Source organism: Bos mutus, chromosome 4, assembly GCF_027580195.1.
Source record: "Bos mutus isolate GX-2022 chromosome 4, NWIPB_WYAK_1.1, whole genome shotgun sequence".
NCBI lineage: Eukaryota > Metazoa > Chordata > Mammalia > Artiodactyla > Bovidae > Bos > Bos mutus.
In genome coordinates, this window is record NC_091620.1 from 62,580,005 (window position 1) to 62,606,159 (window position 26,155).

Sequence of the window (26,155 nt, forward strand, 5' to 3'; positions counted from 1 at the left end):
CAGGCATATCATATTACATTACAAACTTACAGAGAGATCTGCCCTAAAGAATCTTACTAATTGTTCATTTTTTTTCCTTTTCACTAGTTCATTCTAAAATATAAGAAGATAGAGATCTAAAGGAACTAACCAGTTTACTTTGTAAATATGCTCTTTACATAAACTCTATTTTAAAAGATGCTTTAAAACATTATGCACTATGTTCTTTTTGTCTTGCAGGGGAACAAAAAGAAAAAAAATCAAAATTTACAGTAACAGTAAAGCACATTTTTTCTTCTTAAGCACTATGATTTCGACCAGGTTGATGAACATAGTTATAGACCTGACTTATTCACAAATAGAATGAAGAACTCTTAACATTATTCATAACTGAAACTAATATGCTCTAAGATTAATTTGAGGTAGCCAGAATAACTTTATTCTCTTATTACTAAGAGAAAGAAAATTCATGAGGAAATTTCTTGAGGGACAATGTAAAACCTTTTAGCTCAAGCAAGATAGTCATCTAAATGGATACTGACCTTATAATCAAAGTTTTCATTTAAGAAGTTCTTCCGAAGTGCATCTGACAGGTACAGAACTGTTGTAATAATGACGCTAGTGATAAAAAAGAATACATTTTAAGTTGAAAACTTCACATTAGTGAAAACCATTTATTAGGGAAGAATAAAGTAATTAAGACAAAAGAAAACCTCTTCAGTAAGCCTGTGGAACAATATTAGATAATTCATATTAGAAATAAAAAAGAGAACACTTAGAAAAAAAAGTAAAAGAATCTATCACTGAAATGATATGCAGAAAAATCTATAAATTCATATGACTCAGAATTATATTGTCTTGATGTTTTACAATATTTAAATTTGTAAACAAAGCAAAAACTTTTAAATAAATTTACAGTAGTCTATATTTTATTAACACGGAAGAAAGTATAAAAACTTATAAAATACAGCAAAAGAGAGAGAGCCCAAAGACGAAATGGGCAGGCTAAAGCAATGGATTATATTGAGTATTTATTTGACCATCTTCTCTCTGCTCTCCCCTATTTAAGGTGTTAGTGGGCATGTAAGAGCTATGGGAGTCAGATTCCCTCTCCATGGTGACAAGATTGCCACTAAAGAAACCATTACAGACTGTGAAATTGTCTATATCCTAGTACTAAGCTGTGTGAAACTGAGTGTTACAGCACTTTAGAGAAAGGGGCATCTCTGGGCTGGAGAATTAGGGAAAGCCTGCAGAGAGGCCACATACCGTCATCTGTATCCTGCTAGGGAGATTAAAAAAGGATTTAGTAAGCTTCCTTGGTCAACTCTTGAGTTAAGCAATTTGTTCAAAATCTGCTCCTTTTTACGGCTACAAGAACATATGTTCAAAACTGAATGCAATTCCAATTGGCTCATTTAACATCAGATAACAGCATTTATTGAAACAAGATAGGTCACTCCCCAAACCACCAGAAATGAAGCACCAATTTATAAATGATTGATATTTAAAATCTCTTTGGCCTTTCCTAAGATGCATGCATAAGGAAGTGCTTGTGATGTGATGAGGCCCTAGTTCTCATTACAGGACTTGTAATTGAAGGATGTAATTGTATGACCCTAGGTAAAATAACATGAAACAAAACAAAACACCTCATCAACCTCACACCTTGGTTATCCTACTGGTAAAACAGGGATTAAAAGAATATTTACTCATTAGAAGAATATTTATAGTTTTTGAAGAACATAAATGTTCATTATTGCAATCTGTTGGAAAAGTCACTATTATAGTCTCCCTGTGGGGCAGGAGATGAATAATGAGGCTAAGAAATGGATAGTTGAATATGGAAGCTCAAGTTAACAACTTATTGACAGAGATATTAATACATCTTCTGTCACCTGTTATTGACTGGAGATGTTTCAGCATTCACTTACATAACAAATTGCTGGCCACAGGCATTAGTTTCTGCCAAAACCCCCAGTCAATAATGTGTTAAGAAGAAGAAAGAGAAGAAAGCCACCATTTTCTTGGGTACTTGCTCTACCACGAGCCAGCACTGTGTTACATTCACCTGCCTTTTAATATGTCATTTACCCCTTCCAATGACCCATCCTATGAAAGTCAAGCATAAGTAAAGCCTATGAGATTGAGAAGTCCTATGGTTTCTTCTATCGCCCAAATGGCAGATATCAACAGTGAATTCCACATCAAAGAGACAAATCACATATATCAGAACAGTATAAATTGACAACTGTCTATAGACACTGATGAAATCCATGCTGGTAACTGATTAAGTTTCTAAAGTAGTTCATTCAAATCTTGCTATATAAAACTAAAGCTTAATTATCAGAAAATGGAACGCTATCAGGCAAGAAACAGGCTCCTTGTCCAGCACCTATTGCATTGTTGGGCTTCTAAGTTGAAAGAAGAAAATTTTGCATCCTTAACAAATGTTTTCCTTCAACAGTCAATGAAGAAACATACACAGAACCACGATACGTTTTGAGTTTCACATCAAAACGACCTTCTGGCCCACAACTCCAGCTTGGACTGTTGTTCAGAAACAGTAACCTCTAGTGTTAGTAAAACATGACATATCTGAGATTTGGATTATTGGGCCCAATGCTGTGGAAAGGAGCCAACAAACTCAATCTTCCAAGTGTGATGATTCCTTGGCAAAGACTACTCATTTGTAATTTATATGCCAGATCCCAAACACATGAACAAAATCCACAGCTTCTTGAACAGCACTTGCTGGTAAACAAGGAGTCTCTCTGGCTTTATGAAGGACCTGTGAGCCTCAAGCTGACTGCTTACTGGAATCACTGCGGAGCTTTAAAAAACACAGATGTCTGGATCACACCCCAGAGATTTAATAATTGGACTGGGGTGCAATGTGGACCTCAGGATCAGTAAAGCTCCCAGGTGATTCCTATGTACACCAGAGCTGAGAACCACTGCTCTAGACAAACCTTTTTAAGAGTTAGACAAACTTCCATGGGTACCTGGTGATCAGTTAAGATGTATATCATGATTCAGCAGGCTTGGGATAGGGCTAAAGTTCTGCATTTCTTACAAGCTCCTGGAAACGTTCACGCTGTTGATTCACAATCCAACTTTTGAAGAGCAAGGCTCTGGAGAGGTCCACATCAGAAACACATTCCAAACAACACTGCTTCACATTCTCCTGCCTTCGAGAATTTTAGGCCAATGACTGCCGTGGCTCTTTAACAGGACATGCATCCTTGCTCTACACTGAACATCTCATCCTCTTACCAAGGGTGCTTTATCATCAGGCATAAGTACTACAGGGCACTGGCCCTTTCAGGGGTTTTGGAAAGTACTGCACATGTTTGTTAGTCACTCAGTCATGTTCGACTCTGTGCAACCACATGTACTGTAGCCTGCCAGACTTCTCTGTCCATGAGATTTTCCAGGTAAGAATACTGGAGTGGGTTGCCATTCCTTCTCCAGGGGATCTTCCCAACCCAGGGATCGAACCTGGGTCTCTTGCATTGCAGGAAGATTCTTTACAGTTTCAGTCACCAGGGAAGCCTGGCAATTTATTACATAGGCCAATACTTTAAAAAACAAAATGTAAAAACTGCTTTTCATTTTGGCATGCAGCAGGTGGTATCATGAGGGATAAGACCTTCAAAAATATGACTTCCCAGGGCTAAAAAGATCTTAAAATGACTATTTCAATTGCTTTTCATTTATGCTTATAATATTCAGCCCAAGCCACAGAGGCAGCTCCCAGAGCTTTTTATGCCTCAGCACTAAGACAGTTTCCTGGCATACAGGCCCTCAATCAGCTAAAAAGGCACGTATATATTATGGCTCCTTCACTGTGGTGGAAACCTGTAGTGTTTAAGGATTTTTCTTTACTTGTTCTAATTTACCCAAAACCATGTGGCTCCTTTGGTTTTATTCTTTTACTCATGACTCAGTTTCTGAATATGTGGACTTTTCAAATTTCAGGGCTCCAATTCAATAGCCAAGAAAGGTTTGCAATCTGTTACTACAAATGGTCAAAATACTGGTGTCTGCCATAGTAATGCAACCATAAGGATCACTTTTGACAACCCTAATCTATGGCACAGCATGATAAATGTATACATAAAAGAGAAACTAGCAGACAGGAAAGCAAAGCTCTTTCTTCAAGTTTTCCAGCTGCCACCTCATTTCTGGCATTTAGAAAGTATTTTTATGCAATGTCATTCCCCCTAGAGAAACCTCATCCTATAAACTGTCCTTTTGAAAACTACTTTAACCTGATAATCTGCTCAAGCAAAAGCCCATCTCCATAAATTATAAATGGACTGAATATTTTGGATTCCAATATCCAGTTTTTTGATAAATTGGACATCAACAAGGTTAATGTTTGTGCACTGAAAAACTAAGGAGATCTAAACTTGGAGGATGACAAATTCCCTATAAGCTGGAGGGTTAAGAGGGCAGATCAAAATCCTGGATGGCCATCAGGGAAACTGACCTAAGCTGCTGCTGCTGCTGCTGCTGCTGCTAAGTCGCTTCAGTCATGTCCGACTCTGTGCGACCCCAGAGATGGCAGCCCACCAGGCTCCTTTGTCCCTGGGATTCTCCAGGCAAGAGTACTGGAGTTGGTTGCCATTGCCTTATCCGTGGCCTAAGCTAGTGGTCCTCAAATGTCAGTACATGAGTAGTACCTGAAAGATACATGAGGCTTTAGGGTCTCACCAGAGGCTATGGCTTGGCAAGATCACGCCAGGGCTCAGCCACGTGATTCTGATGCACGTGATCATTCATTTTGAGGTCTGGTGTTAGAGATGGAAAAGAAGATGAGAGTTGGAACTCGGTGAGCAATGATATTTGGGAAATTTGTCTATGGTAAACACTGCATCACCAAGGGCCTAGCCCAGTAAGTGTTTGCTGAATGACTGTAGTTTCAAACCAGTATTTAAATCTATGGTTTGTGATAATTATTTGCTGTACTAGGTATTTCTAAAGTGTAAGCCTTGTAGAACTTTTTATACTTTTCTATAGCTTTTTTTTTTTTAAATAAACTTTTTCTAAGAACAGTTTTAGGCTTACAGGATTATTGCAAAGATAATACAGAGAGTTTCTGTATACGTCATACCCAGTTTCCCTTATTATTAACATCTATTATTGGTATGGTACATTTATCACTGTAAAGGAACCAATACTGTTTCTATGCATATTTTGAAGACGAGACTGAGATTAAGACAGGCAAAGCTGATGGAGAAAGCCACTCCAAGTGGAGGTCACAGAATAAGCCAAAACAGGAAGGCAGGAAAAGAAGTGATTCTGCTTTTAGTCAGGGAGGTATGCAGTGCGGGTGAGGTCAAAAGAATCAACAAAGATTCTTGAAATGGAAGGATTTTTAGAAATCCCATGACCTTCTCCTCTGGGCAGTGTTGGTACAAAATCACTCATGTGGCAACAGCCTCAGTTTTTGTTTGTTTGTTTGTTTGGCCTATTAGACTTAAATCCTAATGAATTCTTCCCTTTCCTCATGTATTCATTCTACCAACTCCTCACACCTCACCAGGAGATGCAGGCAATTCTTTTGTAAATATTTGCTTTAACTCTGGAAGTATGGCACATTTCTCTTAGTAATATAGTTTTTGGTAAAAATCACTATCTTCCCCAAGCCCCGCCACAGTAAAGTTTTTAAAGATAATGACCCTAATAGAAAAACCCCACCGTCAACAAAAAGCAATAGTAATTATTTTTCAATGGGTCTTCAACAGACTATAGGCTTCCCTGGTGGCTCAGATGATAAAGAATCTGCCTGCAAGGCAGGAGACTCTGGCTCAATCCCTGGGTTGGGAAGAACATCTGGAGAAAGGAATGGTTACCTTCTCCAGTATTCTTGCCTGGAAAATTCCATGGACAGAGGAGCCTGGCAGACCTCAGGCTTCCCTGGTGGCTCAGATGGTAAAGAATTTGCCTGCAATGCAGGAGACCCTGGCTCAATCCCTGGGTTGGGAAGAACATCTGGAGAAGGGAATGGTTACCTTCTCCAGTATTCTTGCTTGGAAAATTCCATGAACAGAGGAGGCTGAAAGGCTGCAGTCCACAGGGTTGAAAAGAGTTGGACATGACTGAGGGACTAACACTTCCAAGTTTTCACTTTCAACAGATCATCTACTCTAACATAAAACCTTTCTTAGTCAGTGTCACATACTTTGTCTTCCTTCCTGTTACAACGGATCAATGCTCCTAGCTAAAGCCAAGCTTCTTGGTGGGTACTTTATCAGTGCTATCCTAAGTTTGGTGAGCTTCCTTCATTGAGAACGTCTCACCACAAAAAACAATGTCAACAGAACTAAACTGTATGCTTAGGCAGCTGACCTAATTTCCAGTGCAAGTTGACAGCGGACAGCGCTACCTTCAGGAAAGGTGTTCTCAGACAGGCACGATGAGAAATCCTGTACTTGATCTCACCCCTACTGGCTTATCCAAGGACACTGTTTCTTCACTTAGGCCTGTTTTCTTTAGCACTATCAATATTTCTTTTTTCTGTGCCCTTCGTATCTGTAAACCAACATGCATAATATTCCATATTCAGAAATGAATCTTAGCGTTCATATCTCCTTCCAGATATAGCCACATTTCTCTGCTCCTTCTTACAGCAAAATCTTCTAAAGAGCTGATAATTATTGCTTTCATTTTTTCAATTCCCATCTGCTCTCGAATTCACTCTAATGACTTTCATCTCTACCACTCCACTGAAACAGCACTTGTCAAGGTCACCAGTATCTGCATCCCACTGTCAAAACCCAGGGATAATTGTCAAGTCTTCATCCTCCAACCTCCCAGAAGCTCTTTACCGCCTTCCTTTATGAAATATTTTTCTCATATGGTCGATATTATGCCCTTCTGGTTCTCATCTTACATCATAGGCTACTCCTTTTCCATCTCTGTTGCTGGTGGCTTCCAAATATCTTGACCTTGGAAGGTGGGCATGTCGCAGGGCCCAGTCTTAAGTAGGCTTCTCTTTTCAATCTGTAGTTTCCTCTAGAGTGCTCTGATTCAGTTTGATGACTTCAAATACTACCCAATGCCAAGGACCTCAAACGTACTAGCATGTCGCTAGTCTTAACTTCTCTGAGCTCCATACAAGCATGTCCAGCCTCTTCTCTTACATCTCCACTTGGGTATCTAACAGCATCTCAAATTTCTGCTCAATAAAGGATCCTTCACCTCTCCCACTCCTCTCTCAGTATTTTCCATTTAAGTGAATGTTACCACCATTTGTCCTTCTGTTGAGGCCACAATTCTAAGAGCCATCTTCAAACTTTTTTCTTTCCTGCCCACATCCAGCCATCTGCAAGTCTTGTCATCTCTGTTTTCAAACAGGGGCTCTGTATCAACCCAGGGAGGTGGGGTGGGGAGGGAGATAGGGGGGAATTTCAAAAGGGAGAGGATATATGTGTAACTATGGCTGATTCATGTTGAGGTTTGACAGAAAACAACAAAATTCTGTAAAGCAATTATCCTTCAATAAACAAACAAAAAAAAACTGACCTTCTCACTACCTTCATTGCAATCCACCTGTTCAAGTCATCGTGGTCTCTTACCCAGATTGCTGTATTAAGCTCCTAACTGGTCTTTCCTGGTTTCTCCCTTGTCTCTTTACCGCCTAATATCTGGACCTTGTCTTCTTCCAACCTCATTTTTACTGGTTCCTTCCCTCCTCGCATTTCCTCCACACAATCTTCCAGATCCTTGAATGTGCCATCTTCACTCTGACCACAGGGCCTGTGTGCATGCTATTCCTGCTGATAAGAAGCCTTCCTTTGCTGTCTACCTATTAACTCCTGCTACAGATTTCAGCTCAAGTTTCACTCCTTCATAAAAACTCCTCCTATTCCAGTCCAGAACAAAGTTCCTTTCACAGCCCCCCTCTCAGAACTGTGCTTTTTATCATGATGACATTTATTTTACAGATTAGGCACTAGAAAATATTTACTGAATGAAGGAGTCAATGAAGGAATGGATGACCTTCCCTAAGACTCTGATTCCATAAATCACTTATTTGCTATATATGTCTCATTTGAACATAAACTGGTGAAGGTAAATCAGCTAAACAATTCAGTGTTTGGTGGGAAAACACACACATACACACACACACACACACACACACACACACACACACACACACACCAAGTAAATGTTTGAAGCCAACATGCAGAGAAGATAAACAAAACAAGGATCTGAAATTTTAACTGCAGGGCTAGGGAATTTTTACTTTCCTCACTAAGCAAATCTTGAAAATATGTATAAAGCTCTGACTTTATTTTTGTACTGTATTTTGCAATGTGTATGGAAGAGGGTGGAGAGAAGCCTGTCTCAAAGTGTCCTGTATTTTTGGTACTCAATTTTCATCTTCCTTATGTTCCTTCTTTCTCAGATTGAGCAGTTGTCCTCATGTGAAACATCTACCAAGAACTTACAGTGGCCAGGCACAATTAAGCTTTGCAGGCAAGCAGAAGTCAACTTTCTTATCCTTGGGAAATTCAGCCTGAACACACAACATGAGACATTCAGGTAGAAAAAAACAAAAGACCATACTAACAGCCAGGTATTTATAAGTCATGGCTTTTGGTAGGACCTCACATAATGCAGAGAAGCTACAGGATTTGGGACAGCACAGTTTAAAGACAGCATTTAACTGCCTTGAAAACACTGGAAGAAAGGACCAACATATAAAAGAACACATACTTTGTGGGATGAGCTACTCAGTTGAGTTCCAGCCTAGGCGATGGTGACTTCTGGGCCAGTTACCAGCAATTTGACATGTATCAAGCATGCAAGTGGGTAGTAAAAGTGGAAGTTTAGGTGAAAATGCCTCTTTGAGGGGCACTTCTCAAATATTTCTCTAAGAAAGTTAGTGTCATGGAAGAAAAGGTAGTCAACTTCAGGGACCTAGATCTAGCTTCTGAAACTTGCTTCTATACAATTTAACAAAGTAAAACCTTTTAATTTCTGACGTGGGCTCTTTTTTAAGATATTTAAAATATCTTTCAGAGATTTATTTCTCTATCAATACTATTGATGTTTATATTTTTTAACAGATAAGACACAAATAGCTGAAGGTTTATTTCTGAACGTTCAGTTCAGTCACTCAGTCATGTCCAACTCTTTGCGAGCCCATGGACTGCAGTATGCCAGGCCTCCCTGTCCATTGCCATCTCCTGGAGTTCACTCAAACTCATGTCCATTGAGTCCGTGATGCCATCCAACCATCTCATCCTCTGTCATTCCTTTCTCCTCCCGCCTTCAATCTTTCCCAGGATCAGGGTCTTTTCAAATGAGTCAGTTCTTCGTATCAGGTGGACAAAGTATTGGAGTTTTAGCATCAGCATCAGTCCTTCCAATGAATATTCAGGACTGACTTCCTTTAGGATGGACTGGTTGGATCTCCTTGCTGTCCAAGGGACTCTCAAGAGTCTCCTCCAACACCACAGTTCAAAAGCATCAGTTCTTCAGTGCTCAGCTTTATAGTCCAACTCTCACATCCATACATGACTACTGGAAAAACCATTATCACACAAGAAAGATCCCACATGCTTTCAAGGTTTGAATGGGAAATGACTATGACAGTTAAATGAGGAGAGGAAAGGAAACTGAACAGCAGAAATCAGGGGGTCTATTCCAACTTGGCAGGTGGTTCACAGGCTGTGGAGTCCTGTCTATGAATTAGGTTGGATATACCACAGCCAGATATCACCAGGGGGAAAGTAGTGCCAGATTCCTATCAGCACTGACTTGGGTGTCAATGGAATGATGGTACTGCATTCAGCAAAGTCTTACGACCTTTTTCTTAGGTTTGCTATGGGACTAATCTGTGGTTTAAACACATTACACAGAGCTCACCTCTAACAGAACCATGCTCCTATTTAGCTAACATTAGGGATGGAAATCTTGAACATTGTAAGTTTACTCAAAAACAGAATCTGACTTATAAGTCTGCTCCCCACTCATATGACCATAAAGTCTTGCCAAATGTAGTAGATTTTTAGGTGGCGGCAGAGTGAGATGGCATTTCCTATCATAAGCCACATGACTGTCATGGTTTTCAGAAGCTCAACCACCACCTTTATACAAAAGGAACAAAATGTTAAATTCACTTTCAGTTTGAATGTCTGCCACTGGAAATTCTAATTCAAGTCAAAATATCCCTCTGTACACAGGGCAGGCAGGATGACCAAACAATGATGCTGTATGATGACGATGTCAACAGCACAGACCCCTTCCTGTGCTGGCTCCCTGGACCACTCAACACCCTCTCCAGGTACCCAGAATATTTGCTGTTTGGTAATGAGGCCAGAAACATGACCAATGGTTCCCACTTAAACCTGTAGCATCTGGACATCCAGATGAAGAGATATTTGATTCTACTCACAGATATCAAACTAAATATGTTAAATTCTAAAGAGAGCTATTTCAGGATTCTCAATTACTCTTCAAAATGGAAAAGCTGTTTCTGTACTTATGTAAAATATAATATGCCATATTATACAATTTGTTACTTCACAAAGTTTTTAACACAGCATTTTAACACCTCCTCATCTCTAAATGTGTACTGCAGCAGAAGTCACATTAGGCATCTCTAATCAACATCAAATCCTATCTTCCTGGGGTTCTTACCTTCATCCTATTTGGGTACCTGGGGAGGACGGATGGTGTTTTTGACCCATGAACAGATACCTGAAGAAGCCAACCTTCACCCTGAGCATGAGGGTTTAGGGGATGGGAGAAGAGGAGGAAGGAGAGGCAGGCAAATGTGGACTGGAGGAAAGGATGCTTATGAAATAGGGTAAATTATAAGTGTGGAGATAAAGATCAAGCCACTTTCCTAAAAACAAACAAAAAAAAAACCCCACTTCATCTTTATTTCAAATTCTGAGATAATAGAGGCCAAAAGTGTAAAAGCAGATAAACCCATGACGCTGTGCCCTCTAGGAATAGCTCCTGGAATAGAAGGCCATTCTGACCATCCCTTACTCTCCTTTCCTGGTTCCTACTCATTCAACTATTGACCTCAGATCATTTTACTTTTTCCCCCCAATATGCTTAATATAAGCTAATTTTGTCAACATCAGTAACTCCCCAAATGTCTCTATCTCTTCCTGAACTTCCTTCAGAGCACTATTTTCAGCCTTCTGTTGGTCACATCACTCAGGTGTGTAAAAGGAACTTCAATCTTCACCTGCGTAACTCAGGGATCCTATCTTATTCCCAGTGCTCAGCACACGGGAGATGCTGAGTGTATTCTCTGAGTTCAAATGAATTAAGAAAGATCAGAAATGACTCAAGGGTCCAGAAACAAAGCTGGTATTAAATAAGCCATGGTACATCTAGTCAATGGAATATCATACAGCTACAAAAGAAAATGAAACCATAAATGAATGAGGGACTTTCTACATATTGATTTGGAAAGAGTGCCAGGATTTTTATGTAAAAGAAAGATTTGCAGGACAGTTCATTTATTCTGCTACCTGCTAAGCTCTGCATAAAAGAACAGTGGAAGGACATGCAAGAAACAAATAGAAGTGGTTATTGCAGGCTGGGAGTAGGGGTAAATAAAGTAGGTGGGAGAGGGACTTCTCAAGGCATACTCTGTTATACAGTTTGATTTTTGAGCTATGTTAACATACTACCTATTTAAAACAAATAGTAATGATTAGGAAAAGCAAGCAAGCAAAGAAACAAAACAAGTTCACTCAGAAGCAAAGAAAAAGAACTCCAGGATTTGGAGGTTTCAAATTTGAGATAAAAGTGAATGTATCATTTCATATTCTCCTCTTCCCATAATCAGTGAGTTGCAATTATCATCAATGTAAATGTCTTACTTGTTAGCCACCAAGCGCATGACAGTCCAGTCCTTTGGAAACATCTCTGGGCGTATCAATATTCGGAACACAGTAAATATCTGCAGCAGGAAATCCTTGGGTAAGGAGGAGAGAGACCATTTTACTGAGTTACTGTAATTGTTCACACACACACACACACACACACACACACACAGAGCTACTGTTACCATTTCTAAAGCACTTACAGAAAGGAGCCATACTCAATACTTTACCCAGGAGAAAAAATCATCTTTCCCATTCTCAGTGCCCACTTGATTTGCTACCCTTCCCAAACGTTCCTCCTTTCTCTTTCTCATGCATAGTGGAAATGACGCTTTGTTTTTCTCCACAAGCTCTAAACATTTAGGTTTGAAAAAGAAAACAGAAAACTACTAACAGATTAGCAGGGAAATGTATTTTCTTTCTTCTATTATAGTGTCCTAAACTTCAGAACTTTTCAGTTCAAGAGAACTGCAAAGGGTCTTAGTTCAATTATGCTTTCCTTTAAGTGGGTGTTAGAATTTAGAAAGCTATACTCATTGAAAAGCATCTTAGGAAAAAACCCATGTTTCTTAAAGGGCATTCTAAAAATGCAGGATTAATGGGACGCATGCAGGTTTATAGAATCTGAAGGTCCTAGGCAGAATAAATAGAGAGGGATGTGTATGAAGCTGAGCCCAGTGACAAGGCCTTAGAAACTAAGAGTATGTCAAGGTATTCTTCACAAAGATGCCATACTAGGGGGCACTGGTATTTATGGAGATGGTATCTTTAAGCCAAGCACCTGGAAACACTCTTGACAAAAAGCTATTGTCAGACATAGAAACATCATTTCTTAAAACGTTGTAAGAAACAGACCCAAAGTGCTGGAGTACATTGTACTTGATAAGAACTCAAGAAGCTAACACACTGCAGGTAATGAATGAAATGGAGCTTGCCCTACTCAAAAAGAGACAGGCTCAATCTAATTATGATTTAAATTTGTTAACTAGAAAACTTAGAGATAGTTTTGGAACTTAATTACTGCTAGGAAAATATATTTCACAATTTCACTGAAGGTAACAGTATGGTGTTGCTCAGAAAAACACCTCAAATATGAGTTTTATTTATCAAACCTAACAACACATTAGGTTAAACATGTAAGCCACTTGAAATTAAGATTATCATTGTCACCCATACCATCAGTAGACAGAAAGATCCTAAAAAGCTAGAAACACGTGGGAGCTGTGTGTGTGTGTTTACATATTCTAACAGCTTTCATCAAACCCATAAATATTTTGACAAGGATTTAATTTAGCTTCTTTGGCATCAGCACACATACAGTGATGTGTAGTCCATGCCATATGGAAACATGCCCACTAGGTCATCTGTCTTTAAATGGTGAGACAGACCCTTCCTGTGTTGGCAGAATTACCACAGTTTCCCAAACATATTCACCTTCAGGTCAGATAATTTTGGGCAACTTCCATTCTAGCCCTCCGTTGCAATAGGGAGTCATTAGCACACCAAAACTGTGAGAAGCTCTTTTTAATGCATTTCTAAAACTTTTTTCAGTTTTCCTGTTGATTCTTCTGCGTTTTGCAGACACGAACACATATAACCCTTGCAAAAACTGTTTGCATTTACCTTTCGAAGTGTTATACCTCACTTTACTTTTCTGTCTTGATGTATTTGCTTAGATAGATATTTAAGAAAAATCCTGAAGGTGGGGAGTCACTTGTTTTTCATAGTTTACAAGTACTTTTGTTGGGAGAATGAAATGACAGCCCACTCCAGTATTCTTGCCTGGAGAATCCCATGGACTGAGGATTCAGGTGGACTATAGTCCACAGGGTCGCAAGGAGTCAGATACTACTGAAGCAACTTAGCACACATGCACTTGTGTGTGTGTGTGTGTGTGTGTGTGCACGCGCCCTCAGTTGCTAAGTCGTGACTGACTGTGACCCCATGAACTGTAGCCCAAAAGGCTCCTCCCTCCATGGACTTTTCCAGGCAAAAAAACTGGAGTGGATTACCATTTCCTTCTCTAGTGGATCTTCCTGATCCAGGGATCGAATCCACATCTCTTGTTGCATCTCCTGTATTGGCAGGTGAAATCTTTACCACTGTAGGTTCTAAAATGCTGACGTTTCATCTTTTCTACTCCAATCATTAAACAGAACTGGAAATTGGAGGCAGCACCCCTCACAGTAGGGAACAGGAGAGAGGGATGTCTGTTGCACAGAGGAAAAAAAAATGGCTGAAAAATTGGCTACAGGAGGCAAGATATCTATCTTCAGGGCTAGCAACTTTGACTGCTGTTTTGTAGTGCAGGGGACAAAGGCTAAGTTATTCCAGGTGTAGGATTGGCGACATACAACCTGTTTCTGTACCATCTTATTTTCCTATTCCCATTTATCTCATAAAATAAAAGGCGTGGCAGCATGGGGCCTTGGGCCAGAGCCTACAAACTGACATCAACCTTTATTTCCCTGAAGAAAACCTCTCACCGTCTCAAGTAGCTTTCTAAGCTTCATCTACCTTTGTGGAACCAAACACATTCATTTGTAGAAATCTTATAATGAAAAATAAAAGAACATTATACTGAGATCAGAAAATCTAGATTTTAATCCTGCCTCTGCCATTAACAAACTCAATGACCTAGATAATTTATTTAACCTCTCTGGAGCTGAGCTCTGAGGCTTTATAATGCAAGGAGTTGGGCTTTCCTGGTGACTCAGAGGGTAAAATAGAGAAGGAAATGGCAACCCACTTCAGTATTCTTGCCTAGGTAATCTGGTGGACAGGGGAGCCTGGTGGGCTGTTGTACATGGGGTTGCACACGGTTGGAAATGACTGAAGCAACTTAGCATGCATGCATGCATTGGAGAAGGAAATGGCAGTCCACTCCAGTGTTTTTGCTTGGAGAATCCCAGGGACTGCGGAGCCTGGTGGGCTGCTGTCTATGGGGTTGCACAGAGTTGGACACGACTGAAGCAACTTACCAGCAGCGGCAGAGGGTAAAAAAAAATCTGCCTGCAATGCATGACCCAGGTTCAATCCCTGGATTGGGAAGATCCTCTGGAGAAGGGAATGGCTACCCACTCTAGTATTATTGTCTGGAGAATTCCATGGACAGAGGAGCCTAGTAGACGACAGTCCATGGAGTCTCAAAGAGTCAGACATGACTGAGTGACTAACACTTTAAAGTCTCTTGTAGTTAGAAGAGACTAAAAATAATTAACACGGTCACTCATCTATTCATGCAGTATGCAAAACTTTATATTTCTAAACTGTAGGTTAATGTTTCAGTAGATGGTAACACAAGCACATTCCACTGTGGTACTTACAAGGGTTCAGCAAGTATTCTTGTCAATTGCCTTGTGACAGGTTACATTTCAAACTCAGTTCCAATATTTTAAAGCACCAAGACCTGAATATGAGGCTTAACATCCCATCCCTCCCCAAATGCAAGGGTATTTCCTTGTCTGTTCTAAGGACTTTTCACTAAACAAGAATGTCTGCACAGATAAGTGAAATTATTTTGCACATATGAACAATAAGTAACAGATTCTTTTTAAAATTTAAAAAAAGAACACTGTTGCAATCATACTCTGGTTTGGATAGCACACAGAAATAAGTGTTTGATATGCCATTATTTTATTTTATTTTTTTTTTTCCTTTTTAATTTTTTTTTTTTTATTTTTTTAATAAGAAAAAAAAACTTTATTATTTTAAAAACTCAAACATTGACAGCAAACAATAAAAAATATTAAAGTTTCATTTTCATTTTGGCAAAACTGGTCAAATAGCTTGTCAAACATTGCATAGTTTTTTTCCTTGACTAACTTGAAAATACCACATTTCTTTTGTTTATTATTCAAACAATTGAGTTTTGAAGATCAAAATTAAAAAAAAAAATAACCTGACCAATGTTATTTAACAGTCAATAGTGCTGTTTTTTTTTCCTTGATAAAAGGAAATTGATAGAGGAAGATATTTCCAAGTTATTAGATGAATCAGAGAGCATATTAAGAAAATTGGCAGCCTGGCAGGTTTCAAAAATAGCACAACATAGTTTTTTAATTGCATTGCTGGTTATTATTCAAACAAGGGATCAAAATTAAAAAAAAAAATAGGTGAAAACCTTCAGGTGAAAACCTTCACAAACAATAAAAAGTCTCAAATTCAAATAGAAAAGAAAGCAGACGTAATTGCTATGGCGTTAGATAATCATTAACATTTATTCATTCATAAATATTGGGTGCTTTGATATGTGCTAGGCACTGTAAAAGAGGCTGGGGACACCTAGTGGGATAAAATATATTCTTTCATTTATTCATGCAAGAATATGTACACAGTACCTGCAACAGGCCACACCATAGTGAGTTAGCTGAACATGACCTCTGCCTTCCTCAAACTCAGTTTTGTGGGAGAGATGAGTGCTCATCTATTTAAGGATGTGCTACAAACTAGGATAAATCTGTGGGCCAGCTATTTCACTGCTTCCCTGATAGCTCAGATGGTAGATGACAGTCCATGGAGTCTCAAAGAGTTAGACATGTCTGAGTGACTAACAATTTAAAGTCTCTTGTAGTTAGAAGAGACTAAAAATAATTAATATGGTCATTAATTGCAGTGACCATATTGCAAGTCACTACAATTGACCTGCATTACAGACCTGCAATGAGAAGAACTGGGTTCGATCCCTGGGTCAGGAAGATCCCCTAGAGAAGGAAATGGCAACCCACTCCAGTATTCTTGCCTGGAAAATACCATGGACGGAGGAGCTTGGCAGGCTACAGTCCATGGGGTCCCAAAGAGTCTAACAGGACTGAGGGACTAACACTTTCACAGGTATTTCACGCCAAGGGAAGGGCCTCCAGCCCCAGAGGCAAGACAGAACACAAGCTCACCCAGGCTGCAAAAGGGAGCGCTCAGAAATGGGGCGGGTAGGTGTATCAGTTCAGTTCAGTTGCTCAGTCATGTCCGACTCTTTGCGACCCCATGGACTGCAGCACGCCAGGCCTCCCTGTCAATCATCAACTCCCAGAGTTGACTCAAACTCATGTCCATTGAGTTGGTAATGCCATCCAACCATCTCATCCTCTGTCGCTTCCTTCTCCTCCCGCCTTCAATCTTTCCCAGCATCAAGGTCTTTTCTAATGAGTCAGTTCTTCGTATCAGGTGGACAAAGTATTGGAGTTTCAGCTGCAGCATCAGTCCTTCCAATGAATATTCAGGACTGTTCTCCTTTAGGATAGATGGGTTGGATCTCACTGCTGTCCAAGGGACTCTCAAGAGTCTTCTCCAACACTACAGTTCAAAAGCATCAATTCTTCGGTGCTCAGCTTTCTTTATAGTCCAACTATCACATCCATACATGACCACTGGAAAAACCATAGCTTTGGCTAGATGGACCTTTGCTGGCGAAGGAATGCCTTTGCTTTTTAATATGCTGTCTAGGTTGGTCATAACTTTTCTTCCAAGGAGCAAGCATCTTTTAATTTCATGGCTGCAGTCACCATCTGCAGTGATTCTGGAGCCCCCCAAAATAAAATCTGTCACTGTTTCCACTGTTTCCCCATCTATTTGCCATGAAGTGATGGGACCAGGTGCCATGATCTTAGTTTTTTGAATGCTGAGTTTTAAGCCAACTTTTTCACTCTCCTCTTTTACTTTCATCAGGAGGCTCTATAGTTCTCTTTCTGCCATAAGGGTGGTGTCATCTGCATATCTGAGATTATTGATATTTCTCCCAGCAATCTTGATTTCAGCTTGTGCTTCATCCAGTCCAGCATTTCTCACGATGTACTCTGCATATAAGTTAAATAAGCAGGGTGACAATATACAGCCTTGACATACTCCTTTCCCGATTTGGAACCAGTCTGCTGTTCCATGTCCAATTCTAACTGTTGCTTCTTCACCTGCATACAGATTTCTCAGGAGGCAGGTCAGGTGGTCTGATATTCCCATCTTTCGAAGAATTTTCCACAGTTTGATGTGATCCACGCAGTCAAAGGCTTCGGCATAGTCAATAAAGCAGAAGTAGATGGTTTTCTGGAACTCTTGTGCTTTTTCAATGATCCAGTGGATGTTGGCAATTTGATCTCTGCTTCCTCTGCCTTTTTTAAATCCAGCTTGAACATCTGGAAGTTCACGGTTCACATACTGTTGAAGCCTGGCCTAGAGAATTTTGAGCCTTACTTTACTAGAGTGTGAGATAAGTGCAATGGTGTGGTAATTTGAACATTCTTTGGCATTACCTTTGGGATTGGAATGAAAACTGACTTTTTCCAGTCCTGTGGCCACTGCTGAGTTTTCCAAATTTGCTGGCATATTGAGTGCAGCACTTTTACAGCATCATCTTTTAGGATTTGAAATGGCTCAACTGGAATAAGAAAAACGTTGTACAGCTTTTTTCGCAGTGATGCTTCCTAAGGCCCACCTGACTTTGCATTCCAGGATGTCTGGCTATAGGTAAGTGATCACACCATCATGATTATCTGGGTCCTGAAGACCTTTTTTGTATAGTTCTTCTGCGTATTCTTGCCACCTCTTAATAGTATCTTCTGCTTCTGTTAGGTCCATACCATTTCCAGCCTTTATTGAGCCCATCTTTGCATGAAAAGTTCCCTTGATATCTCTAATTTTCTGAGATCTCTAGTCTTTCCCATTCTATTGTTTTCCTCTATTTCTTTGCATTGATCACTGAGGAAGGCTTTCTTATCTCCTTGCTGTTCTTTGGAACTCTGCAATCCAATGGGTATATCTTTCCTTTTCTCCTTTGCCTTTTGCTTCTCTTCTTTTCATAGCTGTTTGTAAGTGCTCCTCAGATAATCGTTTTACCTTTTTTGCATTTCTTTTTCTTGGGGATTATCTTGATCCCTACCTCCTGCTGAAGGTTCCAAACCTCCTCCATCCATAGTTATTTAGGCACTCTATCAGATCTAATCCCTCGAATGAATCTACTTGTCACTTCCACTGTATAGTCGTAAGAGATTTGACTTAGATCTCTCATTAGATCTCAATGGTCTGGTGGTTTTCCCTACTTTCTTCAATTTAAGTCTGAATTTGGCAATAAGGAGTTCATGATCTGAGCCACAGTCAGCTCCCAGCCTTGTTTTTGCTGACTATATAGAGCTTCTCCATCTTTGGCTGCAAAGAATATAATTAATCTGATTTCAGTATTGATCATCTGATGATGTCCATGTGTAGAGTCTTCTCTTGTGTTGTTGGAAGAGGGTGTTTGCTATATCCAGTGTATTCTCTTGGCAAAACTGTTAGCCTTTGCCCTGCTTCATTCTGTACTCCAAGACCAAATTAGTCTGTTACTCCAGATATTTCCTGACTTCCTACTTTTGCATACCAGTCCCCTATAATGAAAAGGACATCTTTTTTGGTGTTAGTTCTAGAAGGTCTTGTAGGTCTTCACAGAAGCCTTCAACTTTAGCTTCTTCAGCATTATTGGTCAGGGCATAGACTTGGATTACTGTGTTACTGAATGGTTTGTCTTGGAAACAAACAGAGATCATTCTGTCGTTTCTGAGATTGCATCCAAGTACTGCATTTTGGACTCTTTTGTTGACTATGATGGCTACTCCATTTCTTCTAACGGATTCTTGCCCACAGTTGTAGATATAATGGTAGGTGGGTAGGGATACATAAAAGATGGATAAACAGGATACTAACAATAACTATGGACCAAAGATAAATAAGCAAATAAAAAGACAAATGAATCTCCTACCTTTTCCCTGGTAAGCAGTTTGGAAATTCACCCTGAGGACAATGTAGAGACACTGAGGGACTTTATACATACATGTAAGAAGATCACACTCCTGTTTCACAAAGATTTTCTGACTACAATATACAACACAATGTTTTATGTTTAAATATACGATGGTATCAGAACAACACAAGATAGAAATCAGTTGTATATGAAACAGAATTGGTGAGGCACAGAAGCAGGCCTTTGGAGATCATGAAACCTCAGTTAAGAAATCTGGGGGAAAAGGCCTCATGAGGTACTGGACAGCCTGGGACACTGTCTCCTCATGTAAATGGGACAGTGCCTTCTATGTACACATTGCTGACAAAGGTCCATATAGTGAAAGCTATGGCTTTTCCAGTAGTCACGTACGGATGTGAGAGCTGGACCATAAAGAAGGCTGAGCACTGAAGAACTGATGCTTTCGAAATGTGGTTCTGGAGAAGACTCTTGAGAGTCCCTTGGACAGCAGGGAGATCAAACCAGTCAATCCTAAAGGAAATCAACCCTGAATATTCATTGGAAGGACTGAGGCTGAAGCTCCAATGCTTTGGCCACCTCTTGCAAAGAGCCCTGATGCTGGAAAAGACTGAAGGAGGCAAAAGGCAAAAGGAGAAAAGGGTGGCAGAGGATAAGATGGTTAGATAGCATCACTGAATCAATGGAAATGAATTTGAGTAATTTCTCTCCAGAAGACAGTGAAGGACATGAGAGCCTGGTGCACTGCTGTCCGTGGGCTAACAGAGTTAGACACAACTCAGTGCCTGAACAATAGCAACATGATTCGACTATAGTCAAATGTTATTTTAAAAATATGCCACAGATTTCAAACATGTGACACTGTTGATTCAGGGTCTGAACTCAATTAAAGAGTGTTAATCAAAATTTATCACATTGAAATTTATATCCTTACAATTTACTAAGTAGATTATGCAAAAATAACTTCCAAATGGTCCTCAATCTTCAAGAACTATACAATTTTTTTTGTAATAAAATAAAGACTATAAGTTGAAATAACTTCATGGAAAAAGATGGCTTCTGAAGCAATCAGACATTTATTATGAGGGTTGATTCACTCAATAAAGATTTAATGCTTAGAACACAGAATCCTTATGCTCAGAGAGCTCATAGTCATCAAGAATACAAGAAAACAAATGTACATGTTCTCACAGACAGGGACTGTGGTCTGTGAAGCCTTCATTTTTAAAAAGTGACATCGGGGGCTTCCCTGGTGGCTCAGTGGTAAAGAATCCACCTGCCAATGCAGGAGACATGGATTCGATCTCTGATTCGGGAAGATCCCACATGCTACAGAGCCACTAAGCCCATGCACCACAACTGCAACTATTCAGCCTATGCTCTAGAACCCGGGAACCACAACTACTGAGCCCACAATGCCCTAGAGCCCGTGCTCCGCAAGAGACGCCACTGCAGTGAGAAGCCCACACACCGCAGCTGGAGAGGAGGCCCCGCTCACTGCAAGTAGAGAAAAAGCCCACACAGCAATGAAGACCCAGTACACTGTAAACTAAATTTTTTTTTTAAATGACTCCTGAGCCAGATTTAAAGCAGGAGGTGAAACAGGAATTTAAAATTATCTATACAGTTTGTGATGAATATACAAGTAATCACAGTAATCTTAACTGACAGCAATGAAAGGTGTTTGGGAAGGGATGGAGGACAGTGAGGGTAGAAGGAAGATTGAAAATAAGGAAGATGATCAGGAGACTGGGTTTTGTCCTGCAGATAATGTTAAGGCCTCAGAGTTTTATAGATGGCTTGAGACTTGATCAGATATGACTGTTGGAAGCTGCTGCTGCTGCTAAGTCACTTCAGTCGTGTCCGACTCTGTGCAACCCCATAGACGGCAGCCCACCAGGCTCCCCTGTTCCTGGGATTCTCCAGGCAAGAACACTGGAGTGGGTTGCCATTTCCTTCTCCAATGCAGGAAAGTGAAGTCGTTCAGTCGTGTCCGACTCTTCGCGACCCCATGGACTGCAGCCCACCAGGCTCCTCCGTCCATGGAACTTCCCAGGCAAGAGTACTGGAGTGGGGTGCCATTGCCTTCTCCAATGTTGGAAGCTATTGGGCTAATATAAGGGAGACAATGAAAGGTAATAATAGTACTGTATCTAACTTTCAGAACATGTATACTCTCAAGCTTAGGGCAAGATCCTCATAGCTCTATATGAAAAGTCATAATCAGCAAAAAACAGGAGTTTTACTGCTCTCTATATACATAAAATGTCAGGGATATGGACAAAACTTTAGCCCCGGTAGAAGGTGGGTGTATTACAAAGGGTGGGTTATAATAAAACATTACTGACTACAGAAGGAAAAAACTCTGATCACTGCTTAGTTTTTGCTTATTGTTCATTTCTAAAATAATGGCAGGTTCCAGAGAAGGAAAGAAACAATACAGAGGCGCAGCACCAAGGGCCACGCTCCTGCACACTGCAGCTGACCATGACTCACACACAAGCGCCCGAAGACCAGGGAGAAGAAACAGCCTACTGTTCACGATGCTAGAAGCGACTCCGATAGTCACTCTGCCAACACCCAAGCTCTCCAAGCAAGAATGGAGTTCAAACACGTGAGGCTTAGCAGATACTTGAGAACTACATACTTTCAACAATCATTTTGATTTACAGACTAATGGGGAATGGCTAGGCCAAATCTCTCTTTGAACTGATAAGAAGAAGAAAAAAAAATAATAAACAACCAAAACAGTAATTTGAAAATCTCAGTATATAATTTGTCAGCACCAAATAAGATTTAGAATGTGTATATCCCATGATTCAACAGTTCAAATTCCAGAAATTCATTCTACAGCAATAAGGGTGCAAGTCAATGGAGATCTATGTATTGACATTAAGATATACATGGCAGGATCCCTTCTTTATACTAATATATACATATGTATATTTTTGATAGAAGGTAGTTATTTCATTTTATAAATCTTTTTATTGTAGTTAATTTACAATGTCGTGTTACTTTCAGGTGTGCATTGTATATACATACCACAACTTTATGTATTCCTCCATTGATAGACATTTAGGTTGCTTCCATAACTTGACTATTATAAATAGTGCGGCTATGAAATTGGAGTGCATGTAGCTTTTCAAATTAGAATTTTGTCTAGATACATGGCCAGGATTAAGATTACAGGACAATATGGTAGTTCTATTTTTAGTTTTGTAAGGAATCTATACTGTTCTCCATAATAACATTCCAATTTACATTCCCATGAAGGATTCTTTCTAATGGAAAAAGTCATAAACATACTGAATGCTCACCAAAAGGGGAATAATTAAGTGTGGAACATTATGTAATGATATTCAGAAAAATGAATGATGCAGTGGGCTATATAATGTCCATGATACATTATTGTGTGAAGAGAAATGCAACCCATATGAATAATATGATCCATAGGCATGTGGATGCAGCAAAGAAAACAGTCTACGAAGATACACCCTGAGGATATCGATAAAGGAGAGAAATGGTATGGACCTAACAGAAGCAGAAGATATTAAGAAGAGGTGGCAAGAATACACAGAAGAACTGTACAAAAAAGATCTTCACAACTCAGATAATCACGATGGTGTGATCACTGACCTAGAGCCAGACATCCTGGAATGTGAAGTCAAGTGGGCCTTAGAAAGCATCACTACAAACAAAGCTAGTGGAAGTGATGGAATTCCAGTTGAGCTATTCCAAATCCTGAAAGATGATGCTGTGAAAGTGCTGCACGCAATATGCCAGCAAATTTGGAAAACTCAGCAGTGGCCACAGGACTGGAAAAGGTCAGTTTTCATTCCAATCCCAAAGAAAGGCAATGCCAAAGAATGCTCAAACTACTGCACAATTGCACTCATCTCACACGCTACTAAAGTAATGCTCAAAATTCTCCAAGCCAGGCTTCAGCAATATGTGAACCGTGGACTTCCAGATGTTCAAGCTGGTTTTAGAAAAGGCAAAGGAACCAGAGATCAAATTGCCAACATCCGTTGGATCATGGGAAAAGCAAGAGAGTTCCAGAAAAGCATCTATTTCTGCTTTATTGACTATGCCAAAGCCTTTGACTGTGTGGATCACAATAAACTGTGGAAAATTCTGAAAGAGATGGGAATACCAGACCACCTGATCTGCCTCTTGAGAAATTTGTATGCAGCTCAGGAAGCAACAGTTAGAACTGGACATGGAACAACAGACTGGTTCCAAATAGGAAAAGGAGTTCGTCAAGGCTGTATATTGTCACCCTGTTTATTTAACTTATATGCAGAGTACATCATGAGAAACGCTGGACTGGAAGAAACACAAGCTGGAATCAAGATTGCTGGGAGAAATATCAATAACCTTAGATATGCAGATGACACCACCCTTATGGCAGAAAGTGAAGAGGAACTAAAAAGCCTCTTGATGAAGGTGAAAGTGGAGAGTGAAAAAGTTGGCTTAAAGCTCAACATTCAGAAACCGAAGATCATGGCATCTGGTTCCATCACTTCATGGCAAATAGATGGGGAAACAATGGAAACAGTGTCAGACTTTCTTTTTTGGGGCTCCCAAATCACTGCAGATGGTGATTGCAACCATGAAATTAAAAGACGCTTACTCCTTGGAAGGAAAGTTATGACCAACCTAGATAGAATATTCAAAAGCAGAGACATTACTTTGCCAACAAAGGTCCATCTAGTCAAGGCTATGGTTTTTCCAGTGGTCATGTATGGATGTGAGAGTTGGACTGTGAAGAAAGCTGAGCACCAAAGAATTGATGCTTTTGAACTGTAGTGTTGGAGAAGACTCTTGAGAGTCCCTTGGACTGCAAGAAGATACAACCAGTCCATCCTGAAGGAGATCAGTCCTGGGTGTTCTTTGGAAGGACTGATGCTAAAGCTGAAACTCCAGTGCTTTGTCCACCTGATATGAAGAACTGACTCATTAGAAAAGACCCTGAAGCTGGGAAAGATTGAAGGTGGGAGGAGAAGGGGATGACAGAGGATGAAATGGCTGGATGGCATCACCAACTCGATGGACATGAGTTTGAGTAAACTCCGGGAGTTGGTGATGGACAGGGAAGCCTGGCATGCTGCGATTCATGGGGTCTCAAAGAGTCGGACACGACTCAGCGACTGATCTGATCTGATCTGATCTGTGTTAACAGTAGTTACCTCTGGGGATTAGAATACATATGTGTGAAGGAAAAGAGGATATATGCTTTATTACTTTAAACTGGTAGGGTTATTGGGATTTTCAGTGTCTAATTCCAGTATCAGCTATGATTTTTCATTAATCACTCTAGAAAGTTAGCAGAGAGATCACTTTGTTGACAAAGGTCCGTATAGTCAAAACTATGGTTTTCCATTAGTCATGTATGGATGTGAGAGTTGGACCATAAAGAAAGCTGAGTGCTAAAGAATTGATGGTTTTGGACTATGGTGTTAGAGAAGACTCTTGAAAGTCCCTTGCACTGAAAGGAGATCAAACCAGTCAATCCTAAAGGAAATCAGTCCTGAAGATTCATTGGAAGGACTGATGCTGAAGCTCTAATACTTTGGCCACCTGATGTAAAAAGCAGACTCACTGGAAAAGACCCTGATGCTGGGAAAAATTGAGGGCAAGAGGAGAAAGGGGCAACAGAGGATAAGATGGTGGGATGGCATCATTGACTCAATAGACATGAGTTTTAGCAAACTCAGAGAGATAGTGATAGAGAAGCCTCGCATGCCATAGTTTATGGGGTCGCAAAGAGTTGGACATGACTTAGAGACTGAACAACAACAATGAGGCTTTATCTTTCCTTACTGATACTCCTTATTTATTCAATTTCTAACCTAACCAAAAAAAAATCTCCCCAAACTCTCCCTCTGCTACTTTGGTGTTTTCAGACACCTGCAATTCACGACTAGAACTAGCTCATTTCTTTTAAAGAGGTGATAAAGGAAAAGGTTATACAATTTTAGATCAAAGATTTTGAGTTATGAAAGTATGGGGGAAAGTTGAGTTTTGCTGACTAAGCCAAGAGCTGGGACATTAATAGAATTCCTAACCCTCCCAGTTACTTGGGAATGAAATAGTATCAATCTTCACTGCAGGGGTTGACGAAATGAGACTCTGTAAGAAAAGAGTTTAGCACTGTATCTGGTTCATGGCGGTGAGGGTGAGGGTGAGGTAAGGAGGGACTCCGTAACTATTAGCCATCATCACTGTTGTTTATATTAATACATATCACACACATTTATAACAGTGATTTAGATGCCCTAATAACAAAAAGGCATTAATAGAGATTGTTTTATTAGCCTTGATATCCCAGACATCTAGTCAAGGTGCTCAATGAACATTTATTGAGTCAAGCGACTGATACAATAAAGTGATAATAGTACCTGCCTCGGAGAAGGCAATGGCACCCCACTCCAGTACTCTTGCCTGGAAAATCCCATGGATGGAGGAGCCTGGTGGGCTGCAGTCCATGGGGTCGCTAAGAGTCGGACATGACTGAGCCACTTCCCTTTCACTTTTCACTTTCATGCATTGGAGAAGGCAATGGCACCCCACTCCAGTACTCTTG

General features: G+C 40.1%; 1 protein-coding gene across 2 annotated transcripts in view; it reads right to left on the bottom strand.

The window, feature by feature from the left end:
* The window catches only part of DOCK4 (dedicator of cytokinesis 4), a 479,395-nt gene that overhangs the window by 88,726 nt on the left and 364,514 nt on the right, over positions 1–26,155 (bottom strand). For both annotated transcript variants that reach the window (XM_070369554.1, XM_070369552.1), the window contains exons 27-28: positions 11,844–11,938; positions 522–597 (exon numbers count right to left, since the gene is read on the bottom strand). In XM_070369554.1, coding sequence (XP_070225655.1) covers positions 522–597; positions 11,844–11,938 — 171 coding nt within the window. The remainder of the gene's footprint in view (positions 1–521; positions 598–11,843; positions 11,939–26,155) is intronic.